General features: G+C 43.0%; 1 protein-coding gene across 3 annotated transcripts in view; it reads left to right on the forward strand.

The window, feature by feature from the left end:
- The first annotated feature begins 58 nt into the window (after positions 1-58).
- ccp110 (centriolar coiled-coil protein 110) overlaps positions 59-24,240 on the forward strand; it is a 52,133-nt gene continuing 27,951 nt past the window's right edge. For 2 of the 3 annotated variants that reach the window (XM_077619785.1, XM_077619784.1), the window contains exons 1-14: positions 59-454; positions 895-1,054; positions 1,850-2,059; positions 2,927-3,974; positions 4,461-4,582; positions 4,716-4,848; positions 4,936-5,048; positions 5,115-5,231; positions 5,315-5,416; positions 5,552-5,668; positions 6,961-7,031; positions 7,161-7,226; positions 7,344-7,400; positions 8,399-8,477. In XM_077619785.1, the coding sequence (XP_077475911.1) occupies positions 908-1,054; positions 1,850-2,059; positions 2,927-3,974; positions 4,461-4,582; positions 4,716-4,848; positions 4,936-5,048; positions 5,115-5,231; positions 5,315-5,416; positions 5,552-5,668; positions 6,961-7,031; positions 7,161-7,226; positions 7,344-7,400; positions 8,399-8,474 (2,379 nt within the window). In that variant the 5' untranslated portion in view covers positions 59-454; positions 895-907 and the 3' untranslated portion in view covers positions 8,475-8,477. Of the gene's footprint in view, positions 455-894; positions 1,055-1,849; positions 2,060-2,926; positions 3,975-4,460; positions 4,583-4,715; positions 4,849-4,935; positions 5,049-5,114; positions 5,232-5,314; positions 5,417-5,551; positions 5,669-6,960; positions 7,032-7,160; positions 7,227-7,343; positions 7,401-8,398; positions 10,198-24,240 lie in introns of those variants that run through there. The other variant, XM_077619783.1, reaches the window with a different exon arrangement.

Here is a 24,240-nt window from a genome sequence, read left to right on the forward strand (position 1 = left end):
GTTCTAGTGTTCAATGCCATGTGGATAAGGTGACGGTGTGTTCCATTTTGCTGTCTGCTTTACTAACCCCAATCTCCTTTTGTATTTTTAAAGAGTAATTTGTAGCACACGAATGTATATTTATGAAAACGAAACACTCATGGTATAACTCTTTTTAAGGAATTTAAATTGCACTTGCAAAACTTGCAAAATGTTCAATTCTTCAGAAAGGCAATTTGTGAATAGAGCGTATTGGAACGCGGCCTGAGCTCTGTTGCTAGGAGGCGCTGTTTTACCCCGGAAGACGTCGACGCCAGTGATGGACACACCGGGAATAGGAAGACAAACGGGAGATTTTTAATAACTGCAATCGCTTTGTTTTCGTCCCTCCAGCACACACCGCCGAAGTATTATCACCGAAGACCAAACTTGCATCAAAAAGGAGAATCATCGTCGACGTTTCTTCCTAGAATGGGTAGGCAATTAAATGGGTGGATCAGCCGCGTCATGCGTGCGCATCTGTACTAATCATTCATTGATGAGCATGCTAAAATGTCTATTAACTTGCTGTATTTCTTCATAAAATTGAATTTTAAATTTCGCATTTTATATTTAACCCATTCACAGTAAAGATGAGAATTAGAAAATGAGGATCAGTCGAACTCCAACTTGATTTACGGCGAAATGTTTGACCCGGCATTGAGAGTCATTGACCTTGGCCATGTGGATTTTTTTTCAAATGGAAAAAGAATACATCAGATAATAGCCGGCAGACTCTCATTCTATGTGCGGTGCCTCAGTCATGGAATGGCAGGAATTTGATGAGTGTGATGAACATCACTAAAAGCAGACAGTCCTTTCTTTTGTCAAGCAGTCCCATATTGACCCAAGCGTGTGTAACAACTCTACTTTCAGTCCAACGGTGGCGATGTGGATGGAAAGCTATGAGAAATTCTGCGTACGTCGTGTTTCCACGCTCCAGGAGGAGGGCAAATTCAAGAAAAGGACATGTGAGCCACCCGTGACGTACTCATCCGTCATCCTCCACTGTGGGAAAGCTGTTCTGTCTCCTCTGGTAAGAAACAAACGGACATCTTGGGCCTTCCCAGCTGTTTATGTTAATGTATACCTGATATGCAGTGAAATGAATTAAACATATCGACAGACACGCAGCTTAGTCATGTGGCAAGTGTGACCTCTGAATCCTTAATCAGATCATCGCTTGGCTGGGAATGAAAGAACAACTGTTGATGAAGAGCGAGTTTTTGTTTCGACCACGAGCTTAAGTACGGAAATGTGTGTGGGGGAGAAAAAGTTTTGTAATGGGTCCAAAAACTAGCTGAAAACTATTTTGGCATCGCATCTAGTCCATTTGACGACAAAAAAATCCAGTTCACCCATACAGATACTGTGCAAGTACTAATTAATATTTAAGGTACAAGTATATGGCTCATTGAATCACTAAATACAATTCATGCATACCCCACTTCACTTATTTTAAGACTAAGAACATTGGATGCACACATGGACATATTTAACATTGCTATACATAAATATCTAAAATCTAATGATGACTATACAAAGCTTTTACAACGATTAAAGTCATTGTATTCATTTTTTTATATAGTACTGTATATGTGTTCATTACAAAGCAGATGCAAGATTGTTATGAACACCATTTCCCAAGATGCTTAGCAATATTGCGCATACCCACAATGGTTCCCTGCAGTCTGTCAAATCAGGCTTTTTTGACACGAGAGTCGACATATTTATATTATCTATATTTATACAGCTATTGAGAAAGCAAACATTCTAGTTTCCATGTTGAATTCTTAAGCATCACTGAATCAAAGCTCAAACCCTCTTATAGCTGAATGCAGAGCAACGCCAGCAAATGTGCGACCTCAGGCGCAGGGCCGTCCAGCTGGAAACGCGACGGCGGAACCGGCAGAGGAACAAGCCTTCGGGCCAAATTCCAGACCTACGGACAAATTGCACGATGCAGTCGCAGGAATGCACAGGATCTGGTCTGGTTCCACTGGATAATGACCTAAAAGACAGCAACAAACCTGCTTGGAAGGTAAATTCAACTCACCTTTGTCCCGTGGACATCCAGTGTTTGGTTCGTCTATCCAGTTTAAACATATACAATGATCATATGACACATGACCTACTGCCCAACAAGTTGGTCATCAGCCTGCAAAACAACACTAAAACCAATTGAAACCATTTATAAGAAAGCTCTAAGTATTGGACAGAAAGCCAAAACGTACCACCACTGTCAGATATTAGAAGAAAAAAAAATACATACAAACGCCTGAACTGGGACAATACCGTTAAATCTGCAGATGCCACCTTAGTTTACAAAACTATCCAACACAAAGCTCCTCCCCCACTACAAGATTTTGTACAAAAAAATTCCAACACATCAACAAAGGCTGGCTCTAGAGGTGACTGTGTAGTTCCCTTCAAAAATAGTGCAAAATTAGCCAAAGCACCTTTTCAGTTCATACCTGGAACTCAATGCCAATTAACATACGTCAATGCCCGTCTCTGAATCTCTTGGCCAATCATCTTAAAGCCTGACTGTAAGACTAACAGAATTGTAATCACAATGCTGTCTAAAACTGTGCTACTTGTGTGTATGTGTCCTCGTTTATCTTCAACCTACACAAGGGACTAAAGATGGAAATTAGCCCTCGGCTACAATCTTACCTATTTACATATATGTTCATTAATATGTGCTGTCCCTTATTAAATAAATCAAACCCAAACTCAAACCCGCGAACCAGTTGTTGGTTAGCTGTTAAGTGTGGTTTCACGGAGCAGGGTCTTAAAATTTCTCCAATTCTGTTGCGTAAAATGCTTCCCGTTATTTTGTTTGTGGACTGAACTAATCAAAGGATGCTTTAAAAATGGCTCATTAGACATTTTAATCCCGAAACAGATACCTCAAGTGTCGACCGACGCGACGGAAACGTCCAAGAGTCCCCAAGCAACACCATTGGCCGGCTACACCTTGATAACTGGCTTACCCGGACTTCCCACAAACTCCAGATTTGGTCTTCGGCAAACTGCTCCAATCCTTAACGGTTTTGTCACTGCGGACCAGGCAGAGGTTGAAATAGAAGAAAAGAGCGATGAAGAAGAATTTAGTACAGACAGCCTTCTTAAACAATCAAAAGACGACGTGAGGGAACAGTCGTGTAAGGACGGGACTAAAGTTAGCATCCCAAAACTTTCCCCGGAGGCCACCGCGGAGAAAGACCGATCTAGTCCGAAAAACACCGTTGAATTCGGTTTCAGTTTGCACCGAAGCCCCGTTGGCTCTCCTAAAATGACCTTCCCTCCAAATCTGGACACCCCTCAACCACAACAGTCCCAGAGTTTTCCCGATCAGAACATCGGACACCCGACCCCAGAGTCCAGGTTAAGTCCCTTGTTTCAGAAACGAAAACCACGGCCATTTTCCACGGGAAACATGCACATCGCGTTCCCGGGAATACTAGGAGAAGGAACCGCGTTGTCCGATTGGGAAGAAGCGCTCTCTGGAGCCGCAAGATCGCCGGATCGCGTCGACTCGGACTCTAGCGACGGTCTGGGTCTTCTTAGCAGGGGTGGGAGCCATCAATCCAGTCCATCCGAAAGCCACAGCCTTGTCAGTCCGTCATCGGCGAGCCCGTTGGGGCAACACGAGCGGTTGTCTTCGTCGTTTCGCCGGCGCTGCCACACCATGGATGGCCAGTTGCACGGCGACCAATCGGAGAGCATCGACCGCAGCCAAGAAAGGAAGCCTCGCTTCATGGGCGGAGTCACCCTGCGGCCTTCCAGTTGGTGCAACTCTAACAGGGTGGAGAATCCATCGCCCTATCTGCGAAGGTCTCCCATTTCCCCCGAAGTCAATTTCAGGAAGGAGCCCGGCGATCCTCGAAGTTCTCCGAACGAGACCTCGCCGGCTTCCCTCAAACACGTCGTGGACGCACGTGGAAATCTAGGTAGGTGATGGGCTTATCAAAAACTGAAAATAGCTTCCGCATAGGTGTCAAAGTGGCGGCCCAGGGGCCAAATCTGGCCCGCCACATCATTTTGTGTGGCCCGAGAAAGTAAATCATGAGTGCCGACTTTCTGTTTTAGGATCAAATTAAAATTGAGTATAGATGTTAATTAAATTTCCTGATTTCCCCCCTTTTAAATCAATAATTGTCATTTTTTAATCAATTTTTCTGTGTTTTTAGTTCAAAAATCATTTTGTAAAATCTAAAAATATGTAAAAAAAGCTAAAATAAACATTGTTTCAGATCTATAAAAAACTCAATATTCAGGGATTTTAATCCAGTTATTTTAATCCATTTAAAAAAAAAATCTAAATATTATATCTAAAATGGTTCGACCCACATGAAACCGAGTTGACGTTAAGGCGGCCCGCGAACCAACCCGAGTCTGACACCCTTGGTCTAACGCGTTGATGTTTTGGCAAACAGAGGAGACGCAGAGACGAGCGCAGCTTCTGGAGGACATGCAAAGGCGTCTGCAGGAGGAACATGCTTTGCAAATGTCGCTGCTCCTCGCGGAGCAGGAGAAAGAGCAACGGCGCCTCCTCACGGTGAGCACACAACACCAGGAATGAAATCTTCCATTCTTTCCAAACGTGTCCTCGATTCAGAAGATCCAAAGCAGTTCATCTTCTGGATCAGAACCTTTTCATTGCTCACCACTACATTTTTTTCCCGTGAAAGGAGCTTGAAGAGACCGAACGAATACTGAGGGAACAGGAACATGTGAAGCTCCAGAACCCGGATACGTGGAAGTGTGTGTCTACCAGCAGGGCGCTTCCAGTTCTGAGCCCGTCCACGTCAAAACCAGGACAAAGTACGTGTATCGCGTCAGCGTCCTCACTTCTAAACTTTAGATGAACCTCAGATGAATCACTGCTCGTCTTCTCTTTTTTTTTTCCAGGTTTCCCCGGTCCCGTTAGTGTTAACGTGACCTCGCCTTCTGCCAAGTCCCCCGTCTACCTACGTGGAGGGTCCGCATGGGCAGCTCCCAAACCACAAGCGAGGCTAAGCCAGGTCAGGATTTGGTACCTCAAAGCCTTTCCTTGTTCCGATCTTGACAATAGCGTTTTTTGTTGGCAGGTTCCGAAAAGCGAACAGCGGCTAGCATTGTATCGCGTCGGCGCCATCGCCCGCGGCTTCCTCGTGCGCAGACTGCTCAAAACGCACAAGGTTCAACATCTGCGTCAGACTGTTACGGTGAGGACGCGACATCGGAAAATCCAAGATGGCATGAATTCCACATTTACATCAATTAAACCAGTGCATTTCTGTTTTGTCAGGACACGCAAGAGTTCATTGGTTCCTTCCAGACTGAAGGTCCACAGAAGAAAACCACCTTCTCAGCTCAGGATGTTTCCCTTCAAGGCAGGGTCCGAGCCCAGGTACAAACGCGTCGTTACTCGCTAGGGGTGTGACGATATGTCGAAATCGGGATATATCGCCATACTGGCCAAAGTAGCGATTGATGCACTCTCGGCAAGAATCGAAGGTTCAATTTACACGAGTTTTTTTTGCAGTTACGTGCGGCTCTCTACGACATCCACCAGATCTTCTTTGAAATCCCCCTGGAGGATCGCTTGGGCCTGCTGCAGCAGGACAGGGAACTCTGCGCCGAGAAGAGGCAACGTGATATGGTATTTAGTCGGTACCGTTTTTTTTTGCATTTTGTCGTGCTTCTCTCAGAATGGAGTCGAATGGAGTCGAATGGAGTCGAATGGAGTCGAATGGAGTCGAATGGAGTCGAATGGAGTCGAATGGAGTCGAATGGAGTCGAATGGAGTCGAATGGAGTCGAATGGAGTCGAATGGAGTCGAATGGAGTCGAATGGAGTCGAATGGAGTCGAATGGAGTCGAATGGAGTCGAATGGAGTCGAATGGAGTCGAATGGAGTCGAATGGAGTCGAATGGAGTCGAATGGAGTCGAATGGAGTCGAATGGAGTCGAATGGAGTCGAATGGAGTCGAATGGAGTCGAATGGAGTCGAATGGAGTCGAATGGAGTCGAATGGAGTCGAATGGAGTCGAATGGAGTCGAATGGAGTCGAATGGAGTCGAATGGAGTCGAATGGAGTCGAATGGAGTCGAATGGAGTCGAATGGAGTCGAATGGAGTCGAATGGAGTCGAATGGAGTCGAATGGAGTCGAATGGAGTCGAATGGAGTCGAATGGAGTGCTTTTATTGTCATCGTACATGTATAATGAGAGCGTCACCACAAAGTGCACAAATAGCAACAACAAAGAAACTCACAAAAGATAATCAATAAATAATAACAATACATAACACAAGTACTAAATAAATAAATAGTCCACAACATAAATAAGTAGGGAAGTGCACAAATAACAATAAATGAACAGGTAAATTCTCAATAAATAATTATAATAAATAAATAATCAAACAATCTGTACTGAATAAATTAGTCCACATAATAAGTAGTATTCAACATAGATACACAGGCTGTTGAACCAGGGACGTTTTGTTTTGACTTCAGCATTCCTATACAAGACCACCTTAATTTAACTATATTATAGGGCAATTGACTTTTTTTATTCATTAACATTATCTCATAAACCACATACATGTCGTTATGAGTCATGTCAGCCATAACATTTGGTGTTACTTACATGGCCCAAAATGCCATACGGCAGGTCTATATTCTTCTTATTTTTTAAATAATGACCCTTATGAGGATAAAGCACTTAAGAAGAGAAATGGATGTACTCATAATTAAAATTAATATATGAAAGGGAATTTAAAAAATGCAACAAAAAAACAGAAATGCACTGATTTTGGTCTCAAATCGGACTCTAAAGTAGCTCAATAGTATGAAATAACAGTATAAAAAATGGAAAAAATTTAAGAAAGAAAGAAGCAAGCTGCGCACAAAGATGCTTTTGTAAATGTGCTTTTTTATGTGTTCCTTCTGAAGGAAAAAGCCAAGAAGGAAAAGGAGAAAATAGTGTCTGCTGCCACGTTAAGATCTTTGGACCGCAAAAAGAGGTAATGTACAGAAAGGGTGGAGAGGGGAAGAAAAAAAAAAGACCAAGTCTGAATGGGACATTTCTCCAATCGTTTATGTTAGTAATAATGAAATCAAGCACGCTGACATCACCGCCGCTTTCCTTTCAGGGAGGGGGAGTCCCCTGGCCAGGCCCGAAAAGTGGCGCAGAAGCCCAAAAGTCCCACCCCCATCAGGTAGACCGCCAGACATATCCCCTCACAAAAGCTGCTTCTTCAACTCATCTTTTTTTTTTCTCCCCTTGTTCTTTGTCTTTCTTTCCCCGTACCTCGAAATCCGCCCCGATTTGTTAGAGTGCAAAAGTCCAGCCAAGTCCCCAAAAGTGTTCCGAGCCAGCTCAACCGCCAAGGGTGAGTTCACGTCTCCCTCCAATTCATTCCCATGATGAATGGCAGCTTTTACTGTCTATAATGTCATAACAGCAGCTAATCATTTCACCATGTTTACGCGTTTAATTGACTTTGAGCGGGCCATTTTGAAATGAATTGATTTCAGCCCCATGGGCATGGCTTACATTTATTTAAATTCTCAATCCCATATAGCTTGTCCAAATATGGTTCTTGTAGGCCTCAATTTTAATATTCGCTATTCATGCCAGGTCTATATTATGAACATAGTGATATTCAGACTAAGGAGCCATTAAAGTCTTGAATTTCTTTTAAAAATTGACATTTTTTAGCACAATTTTGTTGTATTACACTCCTGTAAAGTGATCACGATTCGCATTAGGCATTTATCCAACCCATAAGTGAAACAAAAGCAAATAATAAACAAACAAGGATTAAAATGTTGACAAAAAAAATGAAAAATGCAGCACATTGATGTGCTTTATAATCCGGTGCATTTTACACTTTAAAAAATGTCATTTCCTTTTTAGAATTTTTTTTCATCATTAAGAAGAAATACACTATAATACATTTTTTGGGGACAAAAAAATTAGAATGCAGCACATTGATGTGCTTTATAATCCGGTGCATTTTACACTTTAAAAAATGTCATTTTCTTATTAGGTTTTTATTTTTTCATCATTAAGAAGAAATACACTATAATACACTTAATTTTATTTTTATTTTTTATAACTCAATAACACTAAAGTTTTTCCCCAATAGCATTTAACCACTTCATTTAAACTAGGACGTCAGAATCGTCCTTCAGTGCCCTTGACGGTGCTCGGCGTCCAATCCATTTTGACTTGGAGGTTTGGCAGCGACCGAGCGATCTGATGATGACGACAGTATCGCATACCGTGACTTTTTTTATCAGCCCTCGTGCATAGGAAAATAATAGATTGGACGTGGATGAATGAAATGAGTTTAGATTGGGGTACTGATTCTTGATCTTCCGGCAGGAGCTGGTACAAAAAGACACCCGAAGCAAGAGTCAAGCGGATGGACAACCTGAAGAAGCAGCATTCGTTGGGATAACAGGTGGCAAACACATCACTCCGCATCATTAGGGGGACGGCATTTTTCCGAAGACTCGCTAGAATCCGAATCGGGAACTCGAACACACGTAAAACGGGCAAGACGGTTCCCCTGCTGATTGACGCCATCATAATATTTTAAGAGTACAGTAATCCCTCGATTATCGCAAATTCACTACTTTGCGATTCCCCCCCCCCCCCCCATTATTTATTGAAAAAAAATTATAAAAACGTGAAAATCCATGCTGAAACTCGTAAGCGGAAGAAATATATATAAAAATATGTGTTTTAGTTTTTTTAAAAGGTCATAAAAATGTTAAAATACATGCTGAAACTCGTAAGAGGAAGCCATCCTTGCTACTAGGATTCAGCACTTAGGAAAAAAAAAAAAAGTTATAATAGGGTTGTCCTTACTTTGCAATTTTTTGATTATCGCGGCCATGTCCGGTCTACATTAAACGCGATATTCGAGGGATTACTTTACCGTCATTTTTCGGCCTATGAGTCGCACCTGAGTGTTATTTTGCCACATTCAAATCATGCAAAAACTGTTAAAGGTTGGAATGCAAGAAAAAACATACGTTAAAGTAATAGTAAAGTCAGAAACAACACACAGAAATAAGCAGCTGTTAATGTTTTTGTTGTTGTTGAAAAAAACACAATTTAAAAAGCTGTTGGCAGTCAAAGTGAAAAAATATAAATAAAAGACTCACTGACACAGCCTCACGCTGCGACTTATAGTCCGGAAAATACATTAATTATGTAGTCATCTTGATTTATGAGTTGAATTTCATACCTACATCCTCATAAACCTCCATAAATATTTTAATGAAAATGTCTATCATACCGTACGCTTGTGTATCATACTTTAAAATCATTTTCAAGTGTTGAAAGTTCATTTCCAAATATTTCAAAAAGTGTGCTATCCAAAAAAAAGGCTTGCGTGAATAATATTCAGCGCTTTTGGGGAATTATGGCAGTATATGAAATGTGCCTAAAGATACAAATGCCTTTATTCTCATGCAACTTTGAATCGTACGTAAATATTTCTCATATCAAACATTGCTTTAAGTAGACATAAAATATACAGTGTGGGGTAAAAAAAAAAATGAAATTGTCAAGCTTTGAAGGGCTTTAAGTGTCTGTTTGTTTCTTTTTAATATCTTTGAATTTGCCTTTTGATCAATGCACATATTTGTCTTAATTTATCACCCAATGAAATTTGAATGTTTGTTTACATACTGGCACTTTAGTGCATCTTAAATATTATTCTAGAGTGCAATAGTCCAATTTTTCAGTTGTGGAGTAGAAATAGATCAGAAAAATATGACCACTTTTATGACTTATTTCATATAGATTGACCACTTTGTTTTTATTTATGAAATATGATTTTACTCTGAATTTTAGGACCTTTTTCGTGCAAAAGTGTTTTTTTATTCTTGGAATGTCAAACCCTTTCCTTTTACTATGTGGCCTTAATCCCCCAATACAGAGCAAATGACAAAGAAATATAAATACATAAATATCCGGTAACGCATGCTTTCATTTTGCGATTCATTTTCCGGCATAATTTATGAAAAAATGCGCTAAATGTGGAAAACCTCCAGTAAATTAGAACTTGTACCGTAATTAGCATAAAATCTGTGTAGGTCCTGACATGGCTGTTTCTTTTCAAATGTCAATTTGATATGTTTTATATGACCATAATAAACGATTCAATCAGATGTGAAGTCATTTTGGACAAAAATGATGATGAACATGCGAATAGGAATTCAAATCGGAGACTTTTCCTGGCGTGACAAAACACGCGTGCCGCTAGTTTCGCTCAAAACCGGAATCGAACGTCTCGTTCTTCAGAATCGTCGTTTGCGGAAAATTGATAAAATATAATAACGGGCGCAACCACGCGCTGGTAGATGATTAGCGTGGAAGCGATTTTCGAGGCCATCAATCTCCCCTCTTCTATTTCTCGTCTTGACGTAAGCACGTTTCCCCTCTCTGACAAGTGCAAACAAAGCTAAGAAGCTAAATGGGACATTGAAGAGTGCCAGTGTTTGGCACCCTGGTCTTCCCGAACTTTCTTCCCAAACAGAACGAGACTTTGAGGAAGAGCGGTCGGCCCAGGCGGAAAACCAAACAGTTTCGCCGGCCACTCGCAGCCGAGAGACGCCGCCGCGTCTTTGGTTGGCGTGCAGAAAGTCTGAGAAAGTGCGGCTCCACGCGGCGCCTGGTCAATATTTGCTCGGCCCGCTTGTTAGCGTGCGGCCGAGTCGCGAGCCTGGACTTGCCCTCCCTCGGTTCCGGCGACCTTTCACGAGCCTTTTTAGGCCAGAATGCGCTGCCACTCAATAGGCACGATTAAGGGCAAAAGTGCTCCATGCCAAATCACACTGGGTGTTTTTTCAAGCTTTTAATGCATTTAAAATGCGATGCTTCATCGAATCATTTGGTCGTTACTTTTTCTTCTTGATTTGCAGTTGTATTCATGTAGGAGTTATCCTACCATTTTATGGGACCGTTTTTTTAGTCAAGTTGTCATGCACGCACACAGCCAAATTATACTACTACTGATAATAATCCAATTAAATAAAAGTAAATTACATATTTTTGCAGAGTTGGCCTGACTGCACACAGCAAAATACTACCACTACTAGCACTACTACTACCACCACCACCACCACCACCACTACTACCACCACCACCACCACCAACACTACTACTATTACTACCACCACCACCAACACTACCACTACTAGCACTACTACTACTACCACCACCAACACCACTACTACCACCACCAACACCACTACTACCACCACCACCACCAACACTACTACTATTACTACCACCACCACCAACACTACCACTACTACTACCACCACCACTACCACTACTATTACTACCACCAACACCACCACCACTACTACTACCACCAACACTACTACTACTATTACTACCACCACCAACACTACTATTACTATTACTACCACCACCAACACTACTACTACTATTACTACAACCACCACCAACACTACTACTACTATTACTACAACCACCACCAACACTACTATTACTACCACCACCAACAACACTACTATTACTACCACCACCACCACCAACGCTACTACTACTATTACTACCACCACCACCACCAACGCTACTACTACTATTACTACAACCACCAACACTACTATTACTACCACCACCACCAATGCTACTACTACTATTACTACTACCACCAACGCCACCACTACTACTACTACACCACCACCATTACTACTACTATTACTACCACCACCAACACTACCACTACTACTACCACCACCACTATTACTACCACCACTACTACTAATAATAATCACATAAAAACAAGAAAAGCATGAGCTTAAATGGTTGTCCGTTGCCTAGTAAAATGCAATTTTCCTCTGTACTTTTTTCATCTATATATAGCAAAAACAAATCAGTTGCAAAAAAGACAAAAATAACTTGTTGGCCACCCGTAAGCTAGTAAACTCGTGCTGGAATTCCAACCCTCCGTTGCCATATCTTTGTTTCCCGTAGAGGGCGCCCAAACGCAACTCAACACAACTTCTTGTCTTGTCTCCCGTCCCCGTGCAGTGCCAACACATAGTTTGGATAGAGAAGTAGAAGTGCTATCAAGTTCCTTCTTGTCTTGAAGCTCCAATCATCTGTTGCTCGTGGCTTTCATTTCATTTTTATTGGAATGATGCTTTTTAAACAGCACAGCAACAAGCTAAACTGGTCTCCCGTCTTCACGTCGACATCCCTTTCTGTGCATCGTCTTTCATGTCGCTGTCACAGGCGGGGTCAATTCCGTGTGTGTGTGTGTGTGTGTGTGTGTGTGGTCACATCGGCATCGATGCCATCTGTCCCGGTGTCTCCGTGGCTGTGGGGTCATACTAACCAACAAACGTGCACACGGAATGTCGACTATTTTGTATTTGTTCATGACTCTGCATAGATGCTCGTAGTGTTTTTCCTCACAGATTTGTAAAATATTTCGGGATTCAAGCAAGCATTCCGTGCTTTATGATCTTTCGACCTGGCAATGCGATACGATTGATGACGAAAATGTTCATTTGCTGCAATCCCTCCATCAAACGGACATTTATGGCCATCCACGGCAGGCAGTTTTAGTAATTTGCTGTTAATTTTCAGTCACTTCTTGTTGATTTTGGGTCACTGAACCGGAAGTGACCTAGGACTGTCCCCTCAACAAATAGGAAGCCACTCAAAATCAAACAGAAAATGACCTGTAATTACCCTAAAATGAACAGAGTGACCTGTAAATTAAGGGCCCCAAAATCGGAAAGACTGGATTTTTACGTTAAAAAAAAAGTTGCTAACAACCTTATTTTCAATAATATCCCTTTTAAAAACCATTCCTCGAACAACTTGATAACCTTTCAGGAAACAATGACATCACTATTGTCACACCCTTACCATCTGATATTGAAAAAAATATATAAATCAAGATTTTTTGGGGGGGGGAGACCAAGCACGCTAACTAAAAACTAGCGTCCTCCTCTTGTTTTTGCCCACCGGTATATACTCCAAGTTAGAAAAGATTAAAAAAAACTGAAAAAAAATGTAGTGAGTTCAAAAAGCGGCCTCGTGCTCAGATCATGTCGCTGCATGTTTGGCATCATACTTCTGAAATATCTCTCACTCGCTTCTCCTTCCTGGCCCGTTAAAAGAGCCGTCAATGCCGTTCGAGCGTCTTGTAAGATTCGCCCAAAAAATACAGGCTCCGCCCCCCCCTGTCCACCCTCGTCGATATGATGGGAAAAGCATGAAACAACAATGTCTGGAGGCCGAGCTGGTCCCGCTTTCATCTTTTGCTGTCTTTCTTCTGGGTGTTATCACCTCTCCAGATGCTCTTTGCAGATCTGCTGCAGGTGTGTGAGGACGGGTGGGCCTTCTGGGACAAATCCTTCTGGCTACCGCCGGTCCTCCAACATCCGCATCGCTCGATAAGTAGGAAGCCACCTGCCGACTGCTTGGAGCACAAAATATTTCAAAAGCGACATTTCGTTCATTTTACCAAACCCCTTACCCTCGTGGGGGGTGCCGAAGCCTATCCCAGCTCACTACAGACGCCAGACATTGGACACCCTGAATCGGTGGCCAGCCAATCGCGGCGCAGAATCAGATAAGCAATTGATCATTCTTACCTAAGGACAATTTAGCAAACAATTAGGCTAGCATGCATGTTTTTGAGACGTGGGAGTACCCGGAGAAAACCCACGAGATTAGGCAAATACCACATAGTGAGGACCCACCTGGGATCGAACCCTCGAGCCCTGAAGTGTGAGGCTAACACGCTCACCACTCGTCCACCTGTTCAACAATAAGAAGTAAATTCATCAACCGTATTTTCCGGACTATAAGTCGTCTTTTTTCATAGTTTGTGCCCTGTGACCAATACTCACGTGGGACTTGTTTTTTGTCTATCTGACCATTAAAAGCCTGTTGATTTTTCTTTTAAACCATAGTGGTCTGAAAAAAACAATTTTTAAAGACACCTATTAAATTCCAACACGATGTGGTTTGGAACCTGTTATTAGGAAAATCACCTGTAAGTGATAAGAAGTTGATTTTGACATTTTAAGGCCACTAATTGTTAATGTTGTGGCCAAAATGACCGCAAAACATGATGTCCATACTTCTGGACAGCAGGTCTTTGAGGTTAACATTATTTTGAAAAGACCCCATTAGCGACTTGTGCTTTTTAAAGTGTGCAAAATGCAACACCCCCGGCTCGCCCGCACATGCAAAACCACTGCGAGGCACGTCTCTGATGTTGTCTTCATATTTTTGACTTTCATCTCTTAAAGGCTTTTTGTCTTGACCTTATTCCGACCTCTCCATTAACACCAAGGGCTCATTTTCTGCTAACTACGAGATTAAAGAAGAAATCTAAGGACTGGCCGTTTACCCTGAACCCCCCCAAAAAAAACGCGGGGGTCACCCAGGCTCTCCCGTAACACACACTCGCTCCCACGCGGCGGAGAAATGACAACATTTGACGGATATCGACTTTGGCTCGTGAGAGTTTTCCAGCCGGTGACTCACGGGGTTTCTGATGGACGCCCGGACCAATTTAGCGCTACTGCCGCCGCGAGCTAGCTAGCTCTACATGTGTGTGTGTGAGAGAGACAAAGTGTATGAATACGCGTCCTGTGCATTGGATCCTTGTGGTTTTACTTTCCAACTTCCCCATTTGGACATTTTCCACTTCGGCCAGTGTGTAAAAGGACAAACGTTGGCACCGAGCTAATGATAGAAACACGCTAGCTGGAAAGACGTTCATTCTGTTTTTTTTCTGCTTTCCAAAGAAAGACGTACAGAAAACCATGTTGGAATCTACCGGAACATTTTTTTTTTAATGTTCAAGATGGCGTTTGATCATTGAAGTGCAGGCGATATTGTACGGCGAAGTGGCTTACCGATAAATTAATAGCAACACTACAACTTTACAACTACTTGCATACGTGTCAACTTACGTATTTTATACGTTTTCAAACTGTGTATGCCGTCTAACAACTTTTGTACTGGATTTTTTTCAAGTACGTTTTTTGTAAAACCCATCTAGTTTGACCCTTTTCGTCTCGGACGAAAACGTCATCGTCGATTGCTAATGTTGGTCACTTCCGCCCTTTTTTACTATATAAATATAGCACGTCAGCAAGCAATGTACCCAGACAGTCAAGCTATTAGCGTCATACAGCGACATCTACAGAATTTTGAATTTAGTGATTGGGCACCTCGTCCGCTTTGGAGAAAATGTTAAGACTTTTAAGTGCGTAAATGTGTTTTATTTTTTTATCGCTTAATAAGGGGAATTGCAATCATCAATAAGGGGAGCAATTGGCCAAGGTTGACAGATATTTATGTTCGACAATAAGTACATTTCTGCGCATAAAGCATTGCCGTGCCGCCATTTTTTAGTCTTTGAGGGATATTTATGGGTACATTTCTCAAAAAAAATGTGAGTAAATTCGTATAAATTCCAATAGAGGGCCTCCAAAAAGGTAACCACGTTGAAAGACTCTGGATGAGTGTAAACTACGTCAAATATTTCACAAAGGTTCAAATATATATATAAAAAATGTACAAGTAATCCTACAAGTACAAGTCTTATTTTAGGAATAGGACAAGTTGGAAATAAAATAGAGAGGGGGTTAGGGCATTGTGTGGTCGGAAAAGGCCGATATACTCGACGTTCCCTTGCTTGTAATCCATCCAAGGGGAAAAAAAATGGCGTGACTAATCTACGAGCGCTTCAAAGCAATCAGAAATTCGCTGGGCTCCGAGCGAGGAGGTTCTTTCCCCCCACCTGGGAACAATAATTGAGACGTCATGGAATTTAACTCTCGCCCGACATCCTTATTTGATGACCACCCAGCCGGCACGGGGGGACCATCGGTTCCGACCCCAAAGCAGCGCCGGCTTCCTCCCGGATGGAACGGCGCTATTCCGGGCTACGGTTTATTCCAAAACTAGCCCAGCGAAATGACTTTTTATTGACCAAGCAAATACTAAATATTCACGAAGCGCTGGCGTACAGTTCCTCGCATTCTCCCTCATCATTTGATGTCATCCACCTCTGTCATCCCACCCGGGATTTCATCCTTCCAGAAATAATCCTAAAACCAATATTGACCCGAGCCGGCGGTTCCGCGGGCGTCCGTGACCCGCGGTCCAGCGGCGGGAGGGCGGGGCTTCAAAGGCGCCGGGGCGGAGGGATTCTTTGGGTTCGGTTTTAGCCGCGGCCGCTGGAGGGCAAACAGCAAAGTCTCCGAGCCGACGTGAATGCTGAGAGACGAGCATTCACGGAAGACGGGACCGCCAGGCGCTCTTTTCCAAACACTCCGGCGTCCACTTGAGCGCCACTTTTCTAACGTTAGAGTAGATGAGATAACTTTATTCATCCCGTATTCGGGAAATTGCACTGTCACAGTAGCAAGAGGGTGAGAATACAGACACAGGAAAAGACAATTTAGACATAGCACGGCAAAAAATGATTAGCTGTCGGAATACCGCCACGTGACTAGCGAATGAGTTAGCAGAGAAAGCTAGGATAAAGGCTCAAAACTGTGAACGGGTTATCCGAATAGAGGTCTATTAATTTTATTCTTATCGCTGTATCTTATAATATTTCGTTTTGGTCTCTGCTGACATAAACTTCGCTCCAGTCACACTTTTTTTATAACTATAAGTCGTAAAGAATACAAAAATGTAACACGCATTTAAGTGCATTTGCGTGTGTGTATGTTTTTATAAAGTAACTATAGTGACGGCTGAATAAGCATCTGTTTACATAAAAGTTTTCAGATAACAGTAGTCTAAAAAAATCCACAGTTGGTCAGTGGTTAAAGAAAAAAATTAAGTTGCAAGCCCAGCCAAACTATGATAAAATTGTGATTTATAGTCCGGAAAATACGGTAGGTTTTTTTTGGCTTCATTTTACATATTTTGGATGCTGCGATTTTCACTCGGGTCTCCTGTTATAGTCTGAGAAATATTGTGATTATATTGATAAGGCAACATTTACGAATTAGCAGTACTGAAGCATTAAATGTGACTCTTTTGTAACCGTGCTGTCCAATTATAGGGACTATTTTCCATATTTACAAACGGCATTAGTTATTTTTCTGCTCATTATTGTACTTCAGTGCCATTGACGAGTTTGGACATCCACTCCATTTTGAGCAAACGATTGCTACTTGTCAACGCTAGCCATTAAGTTAAAGGAATGACTTCAAAAATGCTTTTATCATTTATCATTTTCAGCATAGATTGTGGAAAAAAGTGCTTAGAAAAAGCACAATTGAAACCAGTCATATTTTGACTCCTGCTAGACTTCTCTTTCCTCCTAAATCAAGTTAGCATCTCATCATGTGATTAGCAGTGTACCTCCACGCCATCGAAACTCGGCTTGCGCGGGCCAGCGTCCAATCTCGCACGGAGGCGATGAAGGGGCGGTTTGTGTCCTCCGCACAGACGTGAGGAGTCGCTCGGGGGAGCGAGCGGTGCCAGCCTGTCTTGCCCGAGCGCCTGCCCACGGTTGCACTCTTGCACCAGCTTTCCCATGGCCCCGGGTTCGCCTTTGATGTACCCGCGCTTATGCGGGTGGTTATTTTGCTGTACGTGGATTTAGCTGGGTCATTTTGCCTCGCCCGCTGGCCCAGGTGCCGGCCGGCCTGCCGGCGAACGGGCCCCGCCACCACAATGCAGGGTTCTTTGAGGGCACATCAAAGACCCCCGGTGTTGATTGAGTGATGGGCCCATGTGCCCTGCATGGGGGTAAGGCCTCTTGTTGACTTCAAAGCAACCTCGCTTTTGTTCGCCGTCTTTTGTTAAGCGTCGCTGATGTCAGCTCGGAATTGTTCAATCTGCTAGTCTAAACTATACTTACATTTAAAAACAATACTTATTTTAAAGGTGTATTGAGAACAAAAGAAAAAGCTCAAAAAAGGTTTTTTTAAAATGAAATGTGCAAGTGCAAAAGTTGTAGCTTTAATTTTTTCTCTCTCCCTATTTGTGCTGTGAGCCCCCAAATACTGTTTTTTGTTTCATCTATTGGAAGGGTGTCAGAAGACTCTGGTTGGTTCGCGGGCCGCTTTAACATCAACTTGATTTCACGTGGGCCGGATCATTTTAGATATAATATTTAGATTTTTTTATATAAATTGATTAAAAGCCCTGAATATTCCGTTTTTTATAGATCTAAAACAATGTTTATTTTAGCTTTTTATATATATTTTTAGATTTTACAAAATGATTTTTGAACTAAAATCACAGAAAAATGGATTAAAAAATGACAGTTATTGATTTAAAAGGGGGAAAATCAGGAAATGTAATATACATCTATACTCTTCATTTTAATTTGATCCTAAAACAGAAAGTCGGCACTCATGATTTACTTTCTCGGGCCGCACAAAATGATGCGGCGGGCCAGATTTGGCCCCCGGGCCGCCACTTTGACACCTGTGATCTATTGGATCATCTATTAGTTTTTAGATGTTGAATTTCATTGGAGAAATGGATTCATCATCCGGTCTTGCCTCGTGTCAACTTGGGTATGTCCAGCTTAGACCGGCCAAATCTCAAAGGGGTCAGAATGGTGCATGGTGGGATTCCGAAGACAAAATAGGATGGATTAAGATGGAGTGAGCTGGATAGCGTTGCTTAGGTATTCCTTCTTAAATCTCAACCGCGGGACGATGACGGACAATGAAGGATGACGTGAGGAGGAAGTCGGGGGACTCCAGATAAAACCAAATACTTTGAAGAAGAGAACACCAGCTGGCGTGGATCAGCACCCCCTGCTTGCCTTCTGTTTGGACCCCTCATAAAAAAAGGCCTCGGGGTCCATTAAAGCCCCCCAAAATAATTCCATTCAAATCATCCAAAATGGACAAAAACAAGAAAAATGGCGTTGGAGTTGGAAAGAAGAATTAACCAAGATTAAAGCAGTCAAATCTGCTTTTAATTTGTAGTATCCTTTTTAAATTTGGTTTGGCCTCGCAGTTCTGAGAATGAGAGTTCAATCCCCGGTCGCTTTTGACCTTCCCGTGTGGAGTTAGCATGTTGTCTGTGGGCCTGTGTGGGTTTTCTCTGGGTATTCCAGTTTCCCTCCCACATCCCAAAAACATGCATGCTAGGCTAACTATGCTAAAATGTCCCTTGGCATGATTGGTTGTCAGTCATTGTGCCCTGTGAATGGCTGGCGACCAATTTAAGGTGACCCTGCATGTGGCCGAGAGTTAGCTCGGATGGGCTCCAGCACCCCCATGACCCCTGTGAGGATAAACAGTACAGAAAATGAACGGAGTGTCCTTACAAAGCCCTCTAAAATAATAATAATAATAATTATTATTAAAGACATTTCTAGCAAATTGTGGTTACATCCTACATGTGACAACAATGTCCAAACTTGTGTTACCGGGCAGGTTGGCAAGAAGAAAATCTGGTCTGGGAGGTCTAGAACAACGCCAATATTTTCTGGCAAGTAAATGTCCAATGTTTTAACGAGGAATCTTATCACGTCGCTCTCCAATCTCAACGACCATTTGTAATATATTCACTCATGACAACAATGTCCAAACTTGTGTTACCGGGCAGGTTGGCAAGAAGAAAATCTGGTCAGGGACGTCTAGAACAACGTCAATATATTCTGGCAAGTAAATGTCCAGTGTTTTAACGAGGAATCTTATCACGTCGCTCTCCAATCTCAACGGCCATTTGTAATATATTCACTCAAGTGAGAGCAATCTCCCATTTGGTTCAAGTTGGACAACTTTTCTGGCAATAGGACGGCCTTTAGGAAAGAACTTACGCCGTACAGACAATGAGATGGAGTGAATTTGGCCTCCGAGTGTCAAGAATGCCGCGATCTGTTCTTCAAACGGCTCGGCTTTCTCCTCGAGACGTTGGATCGCGTCTGGGCGACTGGCTCCGAGCTCTTTTTAGCTGGAGCAGACTGGAGGCGGGACGCAAAAAGTGGGCCTCTTTTGTGGGACCGACCGTCCATCCGTCATGGGCTGGAGGTCTCTCGCTGACAGGCGCTCGGTCACCGCCGGGGGAGATGGATGAAGACACTTTGTACCTTTTGAGAGGAAAAAAAACACCAGGAAAAGGAGCCCAGATAACGGAGATTGTTGTCCAGAGGACGACCAGAAGGGCAGTGGACAGAATACGGGGAACAGGGAGAACCTGTTCCTTGAGGATTTGTCGAGTCGGGGTGGTCAGGGTGGCGCTGGGGGTCAGGAGTTTTGCTTTAAAAGGCCCGACGGACAAGTTGGCCCCGCCCACTCCTCGGGGGGCCGCAACACCGTCTCATCCCGAGACCCCGAGTGAAGAGATTCTTCAAGTCCAGGAGCTTTTATTTCAATTGAATTGAATGCTTTTATTGTCATGAGATTCAAAGCTTCAAATTACAATAACAAACAACCAGACAAATAGATCATCAATCATCAAAATAAACACATAATCAATAAATAAGCACTTTTTGAGCTTCTATTTCTTTTGTTCTTAATACACTTTTAAATATAAGTATTGTTTTAATTGTGTTTAAATGTATTGTTTACAATCGCAGTTGAACAATTATAGTAAGATGTCAGAGCTGACGTCACATAAATAAGTAGATACTAAAGTAGCTAAAGTGGTTAGCAGCCAATGGAGTTTTAGGTCAAGATAGGATATTAGTCTTGATTAGGTCACATGTGTCAAAGTGGCGGCCTGGGGGCCAAATCTGGCCCGCCGCATCATTTTGTGTGGCCCGGGAAAGTAAATCATGAGTGCCGACTTTCTTTTTTGGGATCAAATTAAAATGAAGAGTATAGATGTATATTAAATTTCCTGATTTTCCCCCTTTTAAATCAATAATTGTGATTTTTTTAATCCATTTTTTCTGTGTTTTTAGTTCAAAAATCATTTTGTAAAATCTAAAAATATATTTAAAAAAAGCTAAATTAAACATTGTTTTAGATCTATAAAAAACGGAATATTCAGGGCTTTTAATCCAGTTCTTTTAATCCATTTATATAAAAAAAATCTAAATATTATATCTAAAATGGTCTGGCCCACGTGAAATCGAGTTGACGTTAAAGCGGCCCGCGAACCAACCCGAGTCTGACACCCTTGGCCTAGGTGGACAACTCCTGTCTTGGGAAGAAACTGATCTCGAGTCTGTTTGTCTTGGCTGTTATGCTCCTTGGCCTTATTGCTTTTTGGAAGGACCAGACGGCCTGCCGCGGTAGGTCCGCTCTGAATCCGTCGGTAGCCCCCGGCCTTGGGGTCCATCCGGCAAGATCAAGGTGTGTCTTGGACGTAAACAGCGAATCAGCGGCTCCTTTGAAGCCCAGCGCCAGGTCACGCTGACTTCCAGCCCGTTTCCTCCATTGATTGGGAATGTTTATCACATTAGGGAGAGGTCAGAGAGGAGGGGAGGGGCTTCTTTCCCCCCTGACGCTATCCAGAACCTGAGCGCCAACTTTCCGTCCAGTAGCCGCTCTTTAATCTGCCCCTAACCGACCGCCCCGCCCCCTCCCCCCCCCCGGCCCGCCTCCCCGTTTGACCCCCGTGTTGGCCTAATTGTACGTAATGCCGGTGTCATGCCCCACCCAGCCTCTCCTCCTCCATCCTTAGGCTGTGAGAGGCCAATTATTCCCTCATTGTTGACACAGACAAGCTGACAGTCTCCCTCCCACATAACTCCCGTCCATAGCGGCGTCTCCCCTCCATCTCCGTGCGGACCACCTAGGCGTCTGCCGCTCCGCATCATGTTTCTTCGACTTCGGTTTCTCATGTGTGTGTGTGTGTGTGTGGACATCGCAGGCGCACTCCGCATACCAGCCTTGAACGCAACACGACGGTGCATTCGGGGGCGGAAAAGGCAGTCGTCTTACCTCACGTCAGGAACAAAGTTGCCATGTCGAGTCTGGAGATTTGGGGGAGGATTTTTAGAATGTTTCTTGAGTTTTGAAAAGAGATGAGATGGCAGAATTGCAGCTTGTAGGAAGCGTTGAATCATTTGTTAGGCATGGATGTCCAATCCATCTGAACTGGGGTGGTGGATGTCATCATCGGGCGTCTGCTAAACTGAAATTATGCAATGAAACACTCATAAAGGGAAATTAGACCTGAATTTGGAGAGAAACACGCCGGGATTGCAAAATAGTTTTGGCGCTATCGTGAGGTTTTTTTAAACAGAGCAATGCGATTTTCAATCTTCGGCAGGCGATTTTAGAAGAACAGCCTTCAGGAGAAACACGATTAACGTCCAATTTATGAAACTACTTTAGTTACCGTATTTTCTCACATATACGCCGTACTTGTAGCTATAAAAAAAATGATGACTGAATCGAGGGTACGGCTTATATGCGCACAAATTAGACTTCTGAGGTTTTTCAAACAAAGCAATGCAATTTTCAATCTTCGGCAGGCGATTTTAGAAGAACAGCCTTCAGGAGAAACACGATTAACGTCCAATTTATGAAACTACTTTAGTTACCGTATTTTCTCACATATACGCTGTACTTGTAGCTAAAAAAAAAGACTGAATCGAGGGTACGGCTTATATGCGCACAAATTAGACTTCTGAAGTTTTTCAAACAAAGTAATGCAATTTTCAATCTTCGCCAGGCGATTTTAGAAGAACAGCCTAAAGAAGAAACACGATTAACGTCCAATTTATGAAACTACTTTAGTTACCGTATTTCCTCGCATATACGCTGTATTTGTATTTAAAAAAACTGAATCGATAGTACGGCTTATACGCGCACAAATTAGACTTGACATGCACGAAACGCCATAAGCAAGACAATTTATTTCAAAATAGAGGAAAGATAAACAGATAAAACGTTTAACAAAATTGATTTTTGGCTTCTATGAATGAAATTCAACAACAACGTATCTTGCATAAAATATGAAAAAACTCACCTATTTTGCCTGCCATTACGTAGTCGCTTAGGGCGCCGCCATCTTACCGTAGTTTATCATAGACTTGGTGAAAACTAGACCGCTATGTGACTTGAATTTTTCTACGTCTAGGCAACACCCTTTCGGGATGTGCCATCCAGCAATCGATTTATACAATATCTCAGAAATGCCACGTGATGATTTTTTTTTAAAAATAATTGCCCTTCAAAGTAACACATTTGTTCTCCCGATTAAAACCATGAATATGGAGGTGAAAATTGTGAATCAGGGGGCGGCTTATACGAGAGAAATTGTCAAATTCAACGATTTGAAGGCAATTTTAAGGGTATGGCTTATATGCGGAGGCGTGTAATATGCAATTAAAAACAGTACCTGAATTTTTAATCAAGATGTATCATATTTCCCCCTAAAACCAGTGATTCATGACCCCCCAAAAACAGCTGTAAAAGCAGCAAGCATGTCGATTGTCGCTTTGGATGAGCAAGTTTTGAATCACCTTGGGGCTTTATTAGTATACGGCTCCATGTGCTGCCATTGGTATGTTCATGAGCTCGGTTGTTAAAAGCAAGCAGAGACTCCCCTCTCGGACGCCCCCAAGGAATCTGCAACCCGAGCCCGAAGGACCCACCGCGCTGTCGGCGTTACAGTTTGGCTCCGGTGTCTCATTCGTCACGCCGGACGCCGCTTCCAAGCAACCCCCCCCCCCCCCCCTAGGTGGCCACGCTATCTCTGGGGTCCGGAGCGCATAGTCAGGCACCCGATGACCCCTCCCGGGTCCGGCTCCTCTGGCCCTTTCTTCATTCCGACTCGTTAAAACGGCGCTAAGTCACCCGCGTGGCATCTGTCCAACGCACCTGGCTGCCCTCGTAGATCCGCCCGACGATAACTGTCACCGAGCGGAGTCTGCGTGGCACAAGAAGCGAATGTGAACATTCCCGCTCGTAAATCGGATTTGACGGCGGCGGTCGGTGGAGTTCCGCGCCGGGCCGGCGGGGGGCACCGCCGTGCGTTTCGGCATCGTCTGTCCTTTTCCTTAGACAGCAGGTGTCCAAGTGGTGGCCCGGGGGCCAAATCTGGCCCGCCGCATATTTTGTGCGGCCCGTGAAAGTAAATCATGAGTGGCGACTTTCTGTTTTAGGATCAAATTCAAATGATATTTCATGATTTTCTCCTTTGTAAATCAATAGTTGCAATTTTTTTATCCAATTTTTCTTTTTGTTTTTAGTTCAAAAAGCATTTCGTAAAGTATATAAAAATATTTTGTTTTCCACTTTAATAGTGAACATAATTTTGATTGA

Source organism: Stigmatopora argus, chromosome 14, assembly GCF_051989625.1.
Source record: "Stigmatopora argus isolate UIUO_Sarg chromosome 14, RoL_Sarg_1.0, whole genome shotgun sequence".
NCBI classification, from domain to species: Eukaryota; Metazoa; Chordata; class Actinopteri; order Syngnathiformes; family Syngnathidae; genus Stigmatopora; species Stigmatopora argus.